This window comes from Rhinolophus hipposideros, assembly GCF_964194185.1.
Source record: "Rhinolophus hipposideros genome assembly, chromosome: 17".
In the NCBI taxonomy this organism is placed as follows: Eukaryota; Metazoa; Chordata; class Mammalia; order Chiroptera; family Rhinolophidae; genus Rhinolophus; species Rhinolophus hipposideros.
In genome coordinates, this window is record NC_138063.1 from 29,679,390 (window position 1) to 29,694,221 (window position 14,832).

Consider the following 14,832-nt stretch of genomic DNA (forward strand, 5'->3'; position numbering starts at 1 on the left):
TTTCTGACCTGCACCTCGGAGCCACCAAGGAGGACATGGGGACAGAGGCGATGCTGGCGGGAGCGGAAGGGGATGCAGGGAGAAGGAGGGCATGGGCCACCCAGGCCAGTGAACCCCCGGAGAGGGGGGGGAGCAGGGGCGCGGCCAGGGCGAGGAAGGGGCAAGGAGATGCAGAGAAACGGAGCGGGACTCCGCGGGAGCCTGGGGGCGGCGGGCCGGTCGGCTGGGTCGCCCGGGGGTCGGGGTGACAGCTCTGGCCTTCCGAAGGGCACCCGGGGCCAGCGCGTGCCTTGACGAGACCTCCGGAGCTCCATAGACTTTCCAGACCTAATTAGTGTGTAATGGCCTGGAGAGACGCCCCATCCGCCGTCGCCGGCCGCACCGCGCCGTCCGCTTCAGATTCTTAATTAACCTTTTACGGAGCTGATGCGCCGGCGGCCGCCTCGGAGGCCGCGTCCGTCCCCCTCTGCGCGCCGGGCCGGGGCCCGCGGGCTCTGCGGGAGCCTGAGGGTGACTCCAGCCACCCCCTGTGAAGCAGGCCTGCGCCATGGCTCCCGTGGCGTGTCATTCCCGCCGGGGTGTTAGCGACGTGGGCCTTTGATGTCGAGGGGGGCGGGGCTGCGAACCCGAGCGGAGCGAGGACGGCGGGAGGGAGAACCGCCGCCGGCCGTTAGGGGGCGCCGTGGGCCGGAAGCCCCCGCGAGCGAGGCCCCCGGTGCGGAGCGAGGATGCCGGCGGCAGCAGGGGGGCGTTGGGGTGGGGGACCACCCGGCTGCGGGGGCGGTGGGCCCCATACGACGAGGTGCGCTTTAGCCTGTGGGCAGGGTCGTCCTGGAGGGGTTACTGGCCGCGCATGGTTCAGAAGCCTCCTGCTGCCTGCAAAGACTATGGGAGCAGGCAGGATGCGGGGCCAATCCGGGCAGATGACAGTAGTGACCGGAATAGGGTTGAATTCCACCCTGCGGGCACAGAAGGTATTGGGAGGTGTGAGCCTGGTCGCTGCACGGTAGCAGGGACCTTCCTGAAGGTAGACAGCCCACAGAGAGAATCGGGCTTTGGGCTGGCGGTCATGCATCCCAGTGGGACAGCCAAGGGACAATGACCAAAGAGCATCCAGAATGAGACAGGAGAAGTGGGTAGGGGTGGCGATGGAGATTCGGGGATTGCTTCCAAAGGAGTGCAAGTTGAAGAGAAACAACTGGAGAAAGTCCCTGAAGGGACAGAAAGGGGCCCGCAGCACTTGGGAGAACCTGGCGTTCAGGGGACAAAGATCGATGAGCACGGGATGGGAGGGCAGAGGAGTGAGAAGAGAAGCAGAAGAGGGCACAGTGGAAGCAAGGAGAGGGCACCAGCCAACCCATGCACTCCAGCACCCCACCCCACACAAAACACAACTGGTCCACGACACACACCACACACATCCCAGCCGAACACCCCCCACCCGTGTACACACACTCCATATGTACACACCACAGTCACGCCACACACACACTACACACGCTTACATGCACCACACACTCCAGCCTTCCCACACGTTATCACACTCACACCTAAGCCTGACACACTTGTGGGCAGTGCCTGTGACCCAGAGACCCTGACGTGTTCCAGGAGGACGGCCATGATCGATGCTTATTAATGAAGCTGCCCCGGAGATGGCTAATTGATGGCGGTGTGCGGCTGTTGTCTGGAATTTAACCTGATTCATCATTTAGCCCGTTGGAGGCTGGAGAGCTGTGTTAATTAATGCCAGGAAAACAGACTTGGACGAGCTGGTGGTACAGCCTCATATTAGAAAACGGAGAGCAAGGGGCAGAGGGAGGGAGAGAGAGAATGATTAAATCTAAAACCCAGAGACAAAACAAATTCCAAAAGCAAATGTCGGTGCCATTTCTAGGATGACTCAGACTTGTGCTTGGCCGGCATCATCAGGCTGTGGTGTGGGGGTTAAGAGCAATTTCCTCTAGATTTGTCATTTACTTGGTGTGGGCTTTGTTTTTCCCTGTAACGTGCCTGGGGACTCTCTCTCTCCAGGCCTAGGACTGAGCCCCAGTAAAACAGGAGGAGGGGTTCCAGGTCCGGGGAGGGTGGTGAGGAAGGCACAACCACCTTCCTGGTTATGGAGAGGGTTCAGCCTGGCAACAGGGTCCACAGTCCCAGGGCAGTTTGGGGGGTGGGGGGGGTCTTGGAGCATGTGACTCAGACATAGGCTGAAGGGAGACAGGGAAAAGCAGAAGGGACAGTGGGCTGTAGATAACACACACAAGCATCTCTGTCCAACCTCCTGCCAGGCTGCCCACTCCCCTTCTCAGCCCTGCCCACTCAGCTTGCTAAGAAGCTCAGAGTCTAAATCAGGAAGGCAGTGGTCCCACTGTGGGCTAAGAAAGGTCAGACACAGCTGGTGAGAGCCCCCCACGAGGCCCAGAGCCTGATAGCCAGGCCCTACTCAGGTGTGAGCTCTCAGGGAAGGGCTAGAAACCTGTTGTGAAGGGAGGGCTGTGAGCATATTTTGATGGGACAAACCAGTTCTCAAGTCTGCTGAGGGCAGCTTTGGAAGAAGGGCTTGATTTGCCCTGGGGAGTTCTGATACCAGGGCAGATGGGGGGAAAAAGAGAAGGTGGGTTCAGGCTGGAAACATATCCTCTCATCACTAGAGCTGGCCAGTGTGGACATAAGACACCCCGTGCAGAAGGGAGCCCCTACGCCCACCCTATAGTGTGTAAGCAAATACTGAAGAGTCACCTGCCCAAGCTGAGGAGGGGACTTTCGTGGGAGTGGAGGGCTGGTCCCTGCCAAGTGCAGAGTGGCGTGGCTGGGCATTGGGGGCGTTGGTTACACTGCTGCACTGAGGGCAGAAGGTTCAGTGCACGGCTGGGGCCCAGGAAGGGAGGCGTTGAATACCAAGTCAGCAAGGGCCTTCTGCAGACTGGGTGGGGAGCTCCTGGTGGGAAGGGCCATGTCATTCAGGTTTGCTCTGCCATCCTTGTGCCCGAGAATAGGACCTGGCACACAGGTGTTCAATACTGTGTCATTGGATGAATGAATGGATAAGAGAATGAATGAATGAACTTTATGGCCCATCAAAGTAATAGGCTCCTCCAGTACTGGTAGAGACGGCAGAACTGGGGCAGGTCGGGGAGAAGCTTTGGGGGGACAGGGAGCCACAAGTCCCTGGGCTCAGGCTGTGCCTGCCTCTGCAGAGCCGGGCCGACCCCACTCCCACCTCCAGGTCTCAGCCATTCCCCAGAGGCTGTCCAATCCTTTTAGTTTAACCCAGGGGATAGGGGATGGGGGGCAAAAATATCGGATGCAAGGTATTTCCTCAAAAGTGATGGAAATACTAAGAGAGAAGAAGAGAAGGAGGGAGAGGAAGGGAGGGGAGAAGAAGAAGAGGACAGCTATCGCTAATTTTTGAACACTTACCAGGTGTGGGGAACTGTCCTAAAAGTATAACCTGAGCTACCACCTTTAATCCTCTCCACACCCCTCAGGGGATGTGACTCTAAGAGGTCAAATAATCTCATATGAGCAAGTATATAGCAGAGCTAGGACTGAAATCCACGCCTCCCAACTAAATCGGGGCTTGTTTCATCCAGAATTATCTATCCACTGCTGTTTAAACACACACACACACACACACACACACACACACCCTGAAGAGAGTTAGCAACCCAGCCTGGCTGTGCAGGCTAATAAGCTTGGTTTCCACAGCAGCAGATCTTAATTAGGACCACGAGGGTCCTCCCCCCGAGCCAGGGCCACCCTGGCATGTTGGTGGGAGCAGGTGAGACAGACGTGAGGCTTGGAGACAAAAAGAGGCTGCCCTTGGCCATGTGAGCCCAACCGCACTACTATATTCGATCTCAGTGACTTCTGGCTGTGCCAGTCTTGTCCACCTCACTTGCCACAGCCCCAAGAAGCATTTACCCAGGCAGATGGTCCCCAACCCCAACCCCGCTGGGCGGACAAGGGAAACCAACAAGCTAAGCAGGAAGTCCCTCCCTCCTAGAAACCAGCAGAAGAGAGCTTTGACTGGACCCCCGAGAGGGGAGGCACCTCCTTTGTTTGTGGGAACCACCTCCTGCCCTGTGGGTAAGGAGGAAGCATTCTGTGTACTTAGATTGCATCGAGCAAGGAGAGGGTGGAGAGAGAGAGGAAGACAGCCCCAGACAGCCCTACCAATAGGCTCCGTCGGTTGCTGGACACTGCAGAGTCGAGCAGCCTGTTGCATAGCAACTGCCAGGGGCCTGTTTGTGGGGGCTGGACCAAGGAGGCTGCTAGGACCAGGGCTCCATGACCCACCCACCTCCTCATCACATACACAGAACTCTCCACCCCACTGTGCCTGGAGTGACAGCCAGCTTAGGCTGCACGCACCTCGAGAGGGTCCACTCTCAGCCCCGGCCATTTAGTATGATAGGATTTAATCCCTTTCTCTCCCAGACCCCCTTCCACATGGAAGGCACACAAGGTCAGGCTTAGGCTGGGCCTAGAGGCCAGTTTAGTATCAAGAACGAAAGCCAAACTGGGGAAATTTTACTTCAATCGGTTGAGTATATCCTACGCAAAAGCCTTGGACTTCTGTCTTCCCACAGATGGGGGAGTGGGGGGAGACCAGGTCCCAAGATAACGCTGGATGTTCCTTATCTAAACATTCCCCTGGCATTTCTCAGGCCCCTGGACCCACTTCCATTCCCCTGTGCACATGGCTGCCCCGTTACTTTTCCTGAACGTGGCCCCCGTGGAATGTCGTCCCTGCCCCAAACTGTCAGGGGATACCAGTGTCTACAGCACAAGCTCAGACCTTTCTCAGGCCACGACGGGTGCCCCTGCCTTCACCTGACCTGCCTGTGACTTTCCTCACACTTTTTGACATCCTGATGGCCCTTTCTTCAGCTCACCCAGGTCTCCTACAGTAATTTCTGCCCCTGAATGCACCTTTGACCATATCCTACCCACCCATGAGTTTGCTTACATGGCTTATTTGGTTTCAGAGAGGACCGAAGGACATAAATTATATCATGTGGTCAGCGCCAAGTCTGGAGCTTGGGAAGGACTTGATAACTGTTGCCTACCACGGTCACGCATGCCTTCTAGTCCCCCATCCAGGCACACAGCTGCTGCCCGAGAAGGTCCACACTCATCACAGCCACGTCATTAAGACAGTCAGGTGCCTGTGCTGCTTCTCAGCCCCTTCCCTGCATCCTCTGAGGGCCGCTTTGGACAGCAGCAGACCACAATGAGTCCAGAGGCTGTGACTCACAGAGTGACGAGTGTGACTGGGTAGGCACAGTCACGGAAGGCTTCCTGGAGGACACAAAGGCTTAGGACTCTACTTCCTAGACAGATTGAGAGGAGGCAAGGATGAAGGTGAAGAGCAGGAAGGGAGGGGCCCTTGAAGGCAGCATGGGAAGAGGGTGAGATGTTCTTGTGGGTACCCCTGAGGTGACCTCAAGTACTTTGCCAAGGGATGGGCTGAGGGCCTTGGCGGGCAGCCAGCCCCACCCAAGGGCAGCTCTGAGCTGGAAAGTCTGAATGAGGAAAGGGGTGAAGAGCTGACAAGGCCTACATGGCGGTATGTGACCAACCCTACAAGCATCAGATGGCCTCCTCAGAGAGGGGAGTGGGAGCAGAACCAGATTTATTAAAAAATCTTATCTGGAGGGTTTGCATTTCAATGGGCTGTGGACTTGCATATTTTAACAAGAACCTTGGCTTCTTCTGTCTGGTCTGCGCTCACTGGCGGTCTCTCTAAACAATGATGCTGCTTCAATAAACCCTTTCTAATCCGAAAATACAACAACGCCACTTTGCTGGAGGAGAGAGGATTAAGGGGCCTTTCTCTTTCGGCTGGAAAGAGGGCTGTCTGGCCAGTGACCACTTCCGGCCTCTGGACAGTCCTGCCACAGGGGCATGGCTGGGGCAGGAGGAAACATGCCAGTCACAGGGCACAATAAAGGATTCAGTCATCCAATGTGGTCAGTGAGCATTTATTAAATACCTATTATGTGCCAGGTGCCATGCTGGGTTCTGAGTATGCAGTGGGAACAAAATGGGTGTTGGCCTCACCTCATAAAGAGGCAACAAACACTGAACAAATAAATCCACAAATTTGGGACCACAGTGGTCCCTATTGTCCCAAGTTGTGACAAAGCAATGAAGGAGAGACTGGGAGCTTAAAAGGACACCTCCTTTAGATTGCAAGGCCCAGGGGAAACCTGATTGCTAAGGAGGCTAGCAAGGTAGCCAGGCAGAAAAGGGGGCAAAAGCCGTTGCACCCACAGGCAGCCTTGGAAATCTGCCCCTCATACCTTGGGAGGGGCAGCGCCAACTGTCCTGGCCAGGCTGGGCCTCGGAGTCTGGACAGTGGTCAGGGGGCTCCAGAGAAGGCAGGTGTCACCCTGCAATTACCACCGGGGGTGTCCTTGAGTCAGAATTTTATGATGACAACAGGCAGCCTTCCTTGAATTTCTAACCCTTCTATAGAATGAACCGTATGCAATTTATTAAGGAGGTAATTAAAACGTTAATGTATTTACAAGCTACAAATAATGTGCACTGCTTCTGCCATTCATCTGCAATCCCTTCTCGCTAGGGGACAGGGGCATGGGTTCATTCTTTCATTCCAAGGTTACAGAGAGCCTACTATGCACAGCACTGGGATTCCAGCAAGACACGTGATTCAGAATCTGCTCTCCTGGGGCTTTAAACAAATAATTTCTCTATTAATTAATTTGTTCATTATGATTTGCTAAGTGCAAGGTCCTGGCAGAGAGCTGAGTCCCTGGAGGGCCTCCCCACTGTGATCCCACCATCTCAGGCAAGAGGTCTCTGTCCTGACCAGGTAGTCGCTTCCTTACCACCAGCCTTTTATACCAAAGACACGATGTTCTCAGTCTATCCTCCCCAAACGGCCCAAAGTTCATCTTGAGCAATGCTGAAAATACCTGATGGTCAAGGAAATGCCTGATCTCTAGAGGTAGTGGATGGAGAGAAACTTCCAGGGAGATGAGGGGCCCAGAATGGCATTGTTTCCAGAGTAGCTTCGTGGACAGGCATTCTGTCCCGTCACACAGGGTCCCACACTCAGGAGGGCCCCATGCTTGGGAGTTAATGCTCTGAAGTTGCCATCTTAAAATTCTTAACATTTTGTCTTTGAACTTATGTTTCATGAATGAAATTGTGGGACAAAGAAGCACATGTAGGGGGTTTGGGGCCTCTGGTCATGTGCAATTCTGCCTGCCACCACCTTCCTGATCCACGCACATCCCATGTGTCACATGCAATCTCTCTGCCCTCAAGGCCAGATAGCAGTGGCAGGGGTACAAGTTAGGGGATGGCTGGTTCTACTCTACCTGTGGTCCCCTAAGGAGGCATGTCTGGCTGGCTGATAGAAGCCATGTCTTAGTGGGGTGAGCCTCTTGCCCAGGTACCTAGAGTGTCACTGGCACGGCATTTACAATACCCTTGAGAGTTCCCTGTCCTCTGTGGGAGTTCCACGGGCAGAGGTGAAGTCTGGCTTGACTTCCCAGGGCGCACCCTCGACTGAGTGGCAATGTGTCTGTCTGTGGTTCGCGGAAGGGAGAACCCAGCAGTCCTCAGGCCCAGCCAGTCCCTAGGTTGCAGGGCGGAGCTCTGGGTACCCATGCCTGAGGGGACCCTCTCTTCCTCCTTAACCTCCCTGAGTCTGGCCTGCCTTTGTCTCTTCTGGCCAGCTCAAAGCCCCTCCAGATACATGCCACAAAAAAACAAATTGTGTAATTTTGATGATTCTGCATAAGACTTCTGATTTTGCATTTAAAATTGGCCTCACGCAAAATAAAGATGAATGGTAGAATCCATGCTAATAATTTGAAACTTATATTTTTCTTTACTTAAACCAACATCAAATAGCACAAATAGCACAAATAGCACAAAAATACCATGACAAGTTAAGAAAGGGAGAGACTGTGAAAGAAAGGAAAAGCTTTATATCTTAGTGTTTTAATGATGCTTTTTTTTCCTTGCTTTTTCAACAAAAGGACTTGCAAATTATGTCTTTCTTCCCAGAGCAGTGATGCCACTGGGATTGGGGCACAGATGTCCCAATGGGCCCCAGCACGTGGGGCTGTTTCACCATTTCCACACCATCGTGTGTGCTGGGGTGAGGGGCAGACAGTGTAAAACTGGAATTCTCGGAGGGGGAGAGAACCAACAGCAGGACGGATGAGGAGTGGGAGCCAGGCTCCTCACAAGTGCATTGAGGCGTGGGTGGGCAGAGACTGAGATAAGAGCTGCCTTCACAGAAGGCTGCAGGTTTGGACCAGGCAAGAATCAGCCTTGACACACGACGTCATGGTTTGGGGACATGTGAGCCCTTTTGGTGAGCAGAGTGCTGGGTATCACCAGGCACTCACACATCCCAGAACGAGCCAGAAAAGACCTTCAGCTTTGAGGTTTGGACACCCAGCTGGAATTACATCCGCTGGCTCAGCTGCCCGCTGGAGAGCACCCTGGCTCCCTGGCTGTCCTCCTGACCATCCTTCCCCTCTCCCCTCCCCTGACACCATGCGGAGCTTTGGTCCAGACCTCCCTGAGGTATTTCTGGGTCATAGATTGGAAAACAGTGTAGAGGCTGATGTTTGTTGGGAGCCTACTATGCAGTGGGCTTTTAAGAGTAAACTCAAGCATGCACATGTGTGCACGCACACATGAGAGAGAAACCGACAGAAAGAGACAGAGACAGAGAAAGCAGTACAGGGCTAAGTGAAACCAGGAAAGTCTCATTGAGGAAGAGTGTAGTTTGGATGGCCAGTGAGGAGTGACAGGGAACTTTCCAGGTCCTCTTATTTCTAAGACAGCTCTGGGCTGGCCCCTCTGGGGCCTGGTGTGAAGCAGAGGGCTCAAGTGCCTGAGAAGACAGGTGGAAGAGGGCCCCAAGGGGTCCTGCGGGTAGTGAGGGCTGCCCCAAGTTTATGAGTGGACGTCCCCAGGGCTCTCACCAGCACTGCCTTAGGCCGGTGTCCAGCAATGCCGAATAGAACAGGGCTCAGCCCCACCCCCAAACTCCACGCCAGCCCTCACGAAGGTGGTGGCAGTAGAAAGGAAGCCCCGTGAAGACAGTCTCTTCCTGGTCTGGTGGCAGAACACATCTGGGCTCTCAGGGACCCGTGGTCTCCTTCTGCAGGCTGGCCCTGCTCTGATGGGGTGCCCCTTCCAGCCTCAGGGAGCCACACAGACAGAATGAGGGAGAGAAGAGCACAGATGGGGAAACGACTCTCACACAGAAGCAAGCCCATTAGCACAGCCCAGGTTGTACCAGGAAGACAAGGAAAGAGGTAACTGGAGCTGCCAGGTTAATGAAGGCCATAGCACCTGGGCCCACAGGGGGCGTGGCAGCAGAGACCTGCAGACTCCGTGTGAGGTAGATGCAGCTGGAACCAAGAAGGGAGGGAGGGCTGTGGGACAGGGTGAGGGAGTCAAATCTAGCAGCCTGAGCGCCTGTCTGTCAGTCTGTCTGCCCACAGGCCACGGGCCCCTCCTTCAGAGGGGAGCCCCGCTGCATGGACAGGTGAAGCCACTGGGCCAGCTCAATCATCGTATTTATTCTAATTGTATCGTAATCGTCCCCAAGGAGCCTGGTTCAAATGAGCTTGACATTATTAAAATTTTAATGCCCAGTTTTCATAGCTGAATGAATATTTAAAGGGTATGTCCCAGCTTAAGTTATGATGATGAAGAAATTAATGGAATGTCTTGTTTAATGCATGGATATGTGTTGATGCAAAAAATGGCAGAGAGGGGGAGGGGGAGGGGAGGCAGAGCCTGAGCAGAAGGGGCCTGGGAGGGAAGGAGCCGCCGCCAGCGTGCCCTCTGTGGTGGTTGGGAGTAGGGAGGGCCCCAAATCCTGGGCTAAGACCACTCGCTCCCCTTGAGGGGGCCCCAGGCTAGAGGCAGAAACAGAGTGGACAAAAGTTAGTGATGTGTCCCCAGAGGCCTGACCCCAGAAGCCTACAGGGCGGCTTCAGGGAGATGTTCCTGACCCAGGGAAGGTCCCACTGAGTCACCAAACCCTGCTTAGGCATCTGAAGGCACAGCCTGGGCTGCAGGCCACTGGAGGACATGGAGACTCCGATGACACCTCAGAAAGAGAATCAGCAAAGGAGAGAAGGCACCTGCATTCCAGCCCAGGTCCCCACGAGCCCCCAGCCCCAGGCCCTCCTGGAAGAATGATACAGTGGCTGAGGGGGCCACTGGGCTGAGGAGCAAGAGATGGGGGAAGGGAAAGGCACCCCAAAATGGGCTCTGGCATCCTCAAAGCACAGTGTTCACCTGTACGGGGCGCCCTGGGACCTGTGTGGCTGAGAGGTCCTGAGGCCATGGCCAAGGCCCTAGGGTGCAAAGTTAGAAGAAGGACAAGAAGATGGCAGGTGCCCCCGCCTTCGTCCCCATTACCCTCTCTCTCCTTTGATGTCCCCTTACTCTCTGGCCATCTCTGTGGCCAGGCTTGGCCTCCTTTCCCCAGGTCAGCTCATCCTGTCCACTGCCCCCTCCTTAAGGCAAACCAGGCCTTGGCAAGGCTGGATGGGGCCAGAGTCTGGAACAGGGAAGGGAGCCACTAACTGAGGGAGGAAGCTCTCCCTTCAGGCCTAAGTGATCTGTACAGAGCCTGCTCAGGCTGAGAAATCTTCCCAGCTGAGCCTGACACTTTATTTCTGCTGAGAATTAAGAAAGCACAGGGCCATATTTTATCTCTCTATCTACCTGGCATCTCTCTGACAGCCTCTCAAAGGCTGCGTGGATGCTGACCATCCCTAGATCATAATGGGATGTGAAAAATGACCCAGGAGCCACGGGCCCATGGGAACCAATTCAATTCCACTCCACCGGTCTGTGTGGAGCACCCCACGGGTGCCCAGCCTATGGCTGAGAGCAGGTAGGAGGCTGAAGGAGACCCAGTCAAATTGGAGAGAAGCAGCAAGTCCTGTGTGCAAGCCCCAAGTCGTGGAGGGGGTCTAGGAGCACTGTTCAGGGATGGCCTGGTCAGTGAGGGCTTCCGGGGACGGGGAGCAGCGAGCACATCAGACTGAAGTTGAGAAGCCCGGAGCAGAGTTGTCATAAGCACCCAAGAGCCAAAGATAGTGGGATCGTGCCTGGCTATCTGAGGATGAGGTGTCCCCGAGGGTGGAAGTTTGCATGCCCAGGCAGATTCCATTTGCCTTGTTTAATTTACCATGGAAAATGGGCTCCATCCTACCACACACAGCTCTCCCCCAGAACTTGTCGATCCGCAGGACTCACCCCAACTGCTCTGGGACCCACATAGAGAAGACGGGCCACAGGGGCAAGATGCCGGGGAGGAGTTCTTTCGGCAGTCCCTGTTCTTCCTCCTGATAGCGCCCCTAAGCACTGGGGGTTGGCCTGGGCATGCTCTGGCCCCGGGGATGGAGGGTCTTCTGCAGCCTCCCTCTCTCCCTCCCTCCCTCATCTCCAGGGCAGCAAAGCCCAGCTGGATCTGCCACACGCCTCTACCTGCCCCTCGTCAGCCATACCTTCCTCCCCTTCCTTGCTAAGGAAGCCTGAACCCCCTATCTAGCCCCTGCTCTCCCCTCTTCTGCTTTGACCTTTCCTGGACTGCCCCCAAGCCCTTCGTGCCTGGTTCCCAGCACCTCCTGAACATGCAGTCAGGTGCCAAGCGTCCTGGTTCCTCTGGATATCACCACTTGTGTGACCTCAGGCTAGTTTCGTCACCTCTCTGAAACTCCATTTCCTTGGTGAGAGTTAAAGACGATCTAGTTACATGCATCGTAAGGGAAGATATGATCGTCAACAATATAATCTATGTAGCAGCTGTTCATGCTCCTATAGGTGTGGCGCTATTGTGTACCCTTTGGGGGACCTGAGTGCACCCCCTTGCGATTCAATTCCCAACCTGGACTGTACCTTCCATATGGAAAAGAGAATTTTTGCAGGACTCTTCCCATTGGGGTACCAGAAAGACTTCATAGTCAAGAGGAGAAGGCTGGGAGGAGTGTGGGAGAGGAGGCTGCAACTTAAGGGAATGGACTTGGGGAGCGAAGTGCTGGGATGGAGGGAAGAGAGCGATTCGAGTGGTGAGGGCCAGATGTGAGGGGCCAGGCTGAAGAGGTTGTATTTGATTTGGTGGCCGAGGAACCTGGCCCCAAACTCCTCTGCCAGGTGGAAATTGTCTCCACTAGCTTCCTCCCTGAACCCCCTCCTTCCAGAGCAGTTGGGGTCAAAGGAGATAAAATATAGGCAGGCCAACCCACTGTGGTGTTGTGTTAGCACTCTGCCTACCCATCCCAGCTGAATCCTAGATCTGACACTCCTCAGAGCTCTGGCTTGTCATTAGCAAGCGAGAGATAACACTCCCTACCTCAGAGAAGAATAATAATTACATAAGCAAGAGAGCTGTAGAAATATGCCCAAGAGAAGACAATGGGCAGAACTGGGTCCAGCTCAGTTGTGGCGACTTTCTGTAGGAGAATATTGCAGATTTGGTGAACACTGGGATAAAGGGTTATTGAAGGAGGGAGGGATAGTCTAGGAAGGGGTTGGGTGCTGATTCCCAAAAAGAACTGGACAGGAAACCAGGAGTACCCTGGCTCCCTCCTGGAGCATTTCTCCCACAGCCAGAAGCCTGCTCAGCCTTCCGGACCCCTTTGCTCAAAAACTGGAATGGAGGTGGTTTATGGGGGAGCCAGGGCCCCCTAAATGAAGCCGGGAACTTTACTATATCTATCCTCCCCTCTGTGATTGAAGCTCTCATGGCATGACAGTTTCCTATGCTGGCAGAGCTTCCCCGCAACTCCATAAGTCGTGCCAAGTGGGGACCCTGTGTCAAACAATGGCACGCTGACCCTTTCTCCGTGGACTGGCCCCCAGTGTCCTGTCTTGTCCCCGTGGCCACCTGGCCTCTTTTTCTCTGTTCTGTGCCCTGCCTCCTGCTTCTGTCCTTCCTGGCGGTGAATCTGCCCTTCCCCATTGTCACCTTGCTGACTCATGGGCACCCGTACTCCCCCACCCAGTTGTCTTGACGCAGCCAAAACTCACTTCGAATCAGAGACCAGAAGGTCTGAGGAAGCTTGTGACTGGCTAATCCAGCCTCCAGACACAAGGGGAATTGGCAATAAAAAGTCACCCGGTGCAGGACGGAAGCCCCGAAATAGCCCTGGCTGACCCAGCTTCCCAGGCTCCTCCTGCTATTGGGTGGCCCTGCCTCAGCTTCTCCACCTAGGAAATGGGGGTGTTAGGACCTCTCCTGCCTGCCTCTCAGGGTTTGTTTGAGAGAGATATGCAAATGCAATAAGGGCTAACGGGGGTGCAAGGCAGGCAATAACACTGGCAAAGACGTAGAGTACAATTCCAGTTGTGTGATTCCTATCATGTTTATCACTTGACATATGTTGGGACCTCTCCGGGCTGGTGAGCCCACCCTGGTGCCTCAGCTTCAGGGAGGATTTCAGACAGTGTAGAGCTGGGATCCTCGGAGTTCAGAGACCCCTAGTGGCCTGAACGGGGCATTGAGACGGATCCCCAAGAGAAGCTAGCAGCTGGGAGGCTCGGGGAATCAGGTAATGCCTTGGAGTCCCCCTGGCAGCCGGACACCACGAAGGAAGAGTACCTGTCCCCACTCCACACACACACACGCCCAAGGTGACAGCCCTTGCTGCAGTCGGGTGCCCCAGCCCTGAGCTCTGTTCTAACCAGGAACTGGGTGACCCAGAAGCTCAGGCATCCCAGGACCCGCAGCCCACATCTGCAAGATGACATGTGGTCGGGGTGAAGCTTACTGTCATGCCTGCCCGGGACAGGAGGCAGTTTGGGGCCATTGACCAACTCATTTTGGCAAAGCCAGCTGTGAACCAGGGACAGCCAGAGGTGCGCTGTGGGGACACCTCAGATATCACAGGCTAGCAAGAATGGGGACACCACACCAACTCCAATCCAGAGGAACCCTCCTGCAAAAATGGGGCCCTGGGGACTGCATAGGTGATGGGAGATGGGTCGGGCTTTAGAGAAGACATGCAGGTTTGCAGCTGCGTGGGTGCTTGGATATATGTGTCAGTGGGTATGATCTTGTGCCCATGTACCTGTGAACACCTGTGCACCTTTGGGGGTAGGTGTATCTGTCCCCCATCCCTAAGCCTGCTCTAACACTGTCCCCCTGTGCTCTGTTGCAGATGAACCGGCCGATCCAGGTGAAGCCTGCGGACAGCGAGAGCCGAGGAGGTAGTAGCTGCCTGCGCCAGCCCCCTTCACGTGAGGGCCCACTTGTCTCTGCCCCCTCCTCCTCTTCCCTCCCTCCCTCTCTCCAATGCAGCCATGCAGCGACTCCCTGCGGCCTCCTCCTGCTCCCCACCCACTGTGGACCTTGGGGGGCTGGGGTTGGGACAGGGGTTTGGCGTTCTGGGTGACAGGTGGGGGGAGACAGTGAAGCCAAGGGGCGGTCTGCTGAATGGTGAGGTTCAGTCCTTTCTGTGAGTGAGTAAATAACTAGCACGTCCTGGAGCGCTCTTCTAGAACGTCCTGTAGGCATACCTAAAAGGTGTGCCCACCTCTCTTTCACCAAGGAAAACCCCACTGAGATGGGACTTGACCAGTTGAAAGGGTGCCCAGCGCAGGAGGTAGGAAATGGGAGGGTTCAGGACAGAGTGAGCAAATCTGAGAAAGGCTACCTGTAGGAGCATTTGACTGCTGATGTCAAGATCCTGGAGATGGATGCAGCGGGTACAGAAATATCTGAAATAGGACAGAGCAGGCCTCACCCCCAAAACGGGGCTTTCATTCTCCAAAAGGAGACCCTGTCCTTTCTACCAGCGAGGTTCGACCCCA

At 55.1% G+C, this 14,832-nt stretch overlaps 1 protein-coding gene across 50 annotated transcripts in view; it reads left to right on the forward strand.

The window, feature by feature from the left end:
• The window catches only part of CELF4 (CUGBP Elav-like family member 4), a 295,620-nt gene that overhangs the window by 213,366 nt on the left and 67,422 nt on the right, over nt 1-14,832 (forward strand). For 25 of the 50 annotated variants that reach the window (XM_081078116.1, XM_081078145.1, XM_081078144.1 and 22 more), the window contains exon 3: nt 14,181-14,259. In XM_081078116.1, coding sequence (XP_080934242.1) covers nt 14,181-14,259 — 79 coding nt within the window. The remainder of the gene's footprint in view (nt 1-14,180; nt 14,260-14,832) is intronic. The other 25 variants (XM_081078133.1, XM_081078159.1, XM_081078131.1 and 22 more) reach the window with 1 other exon arrangement.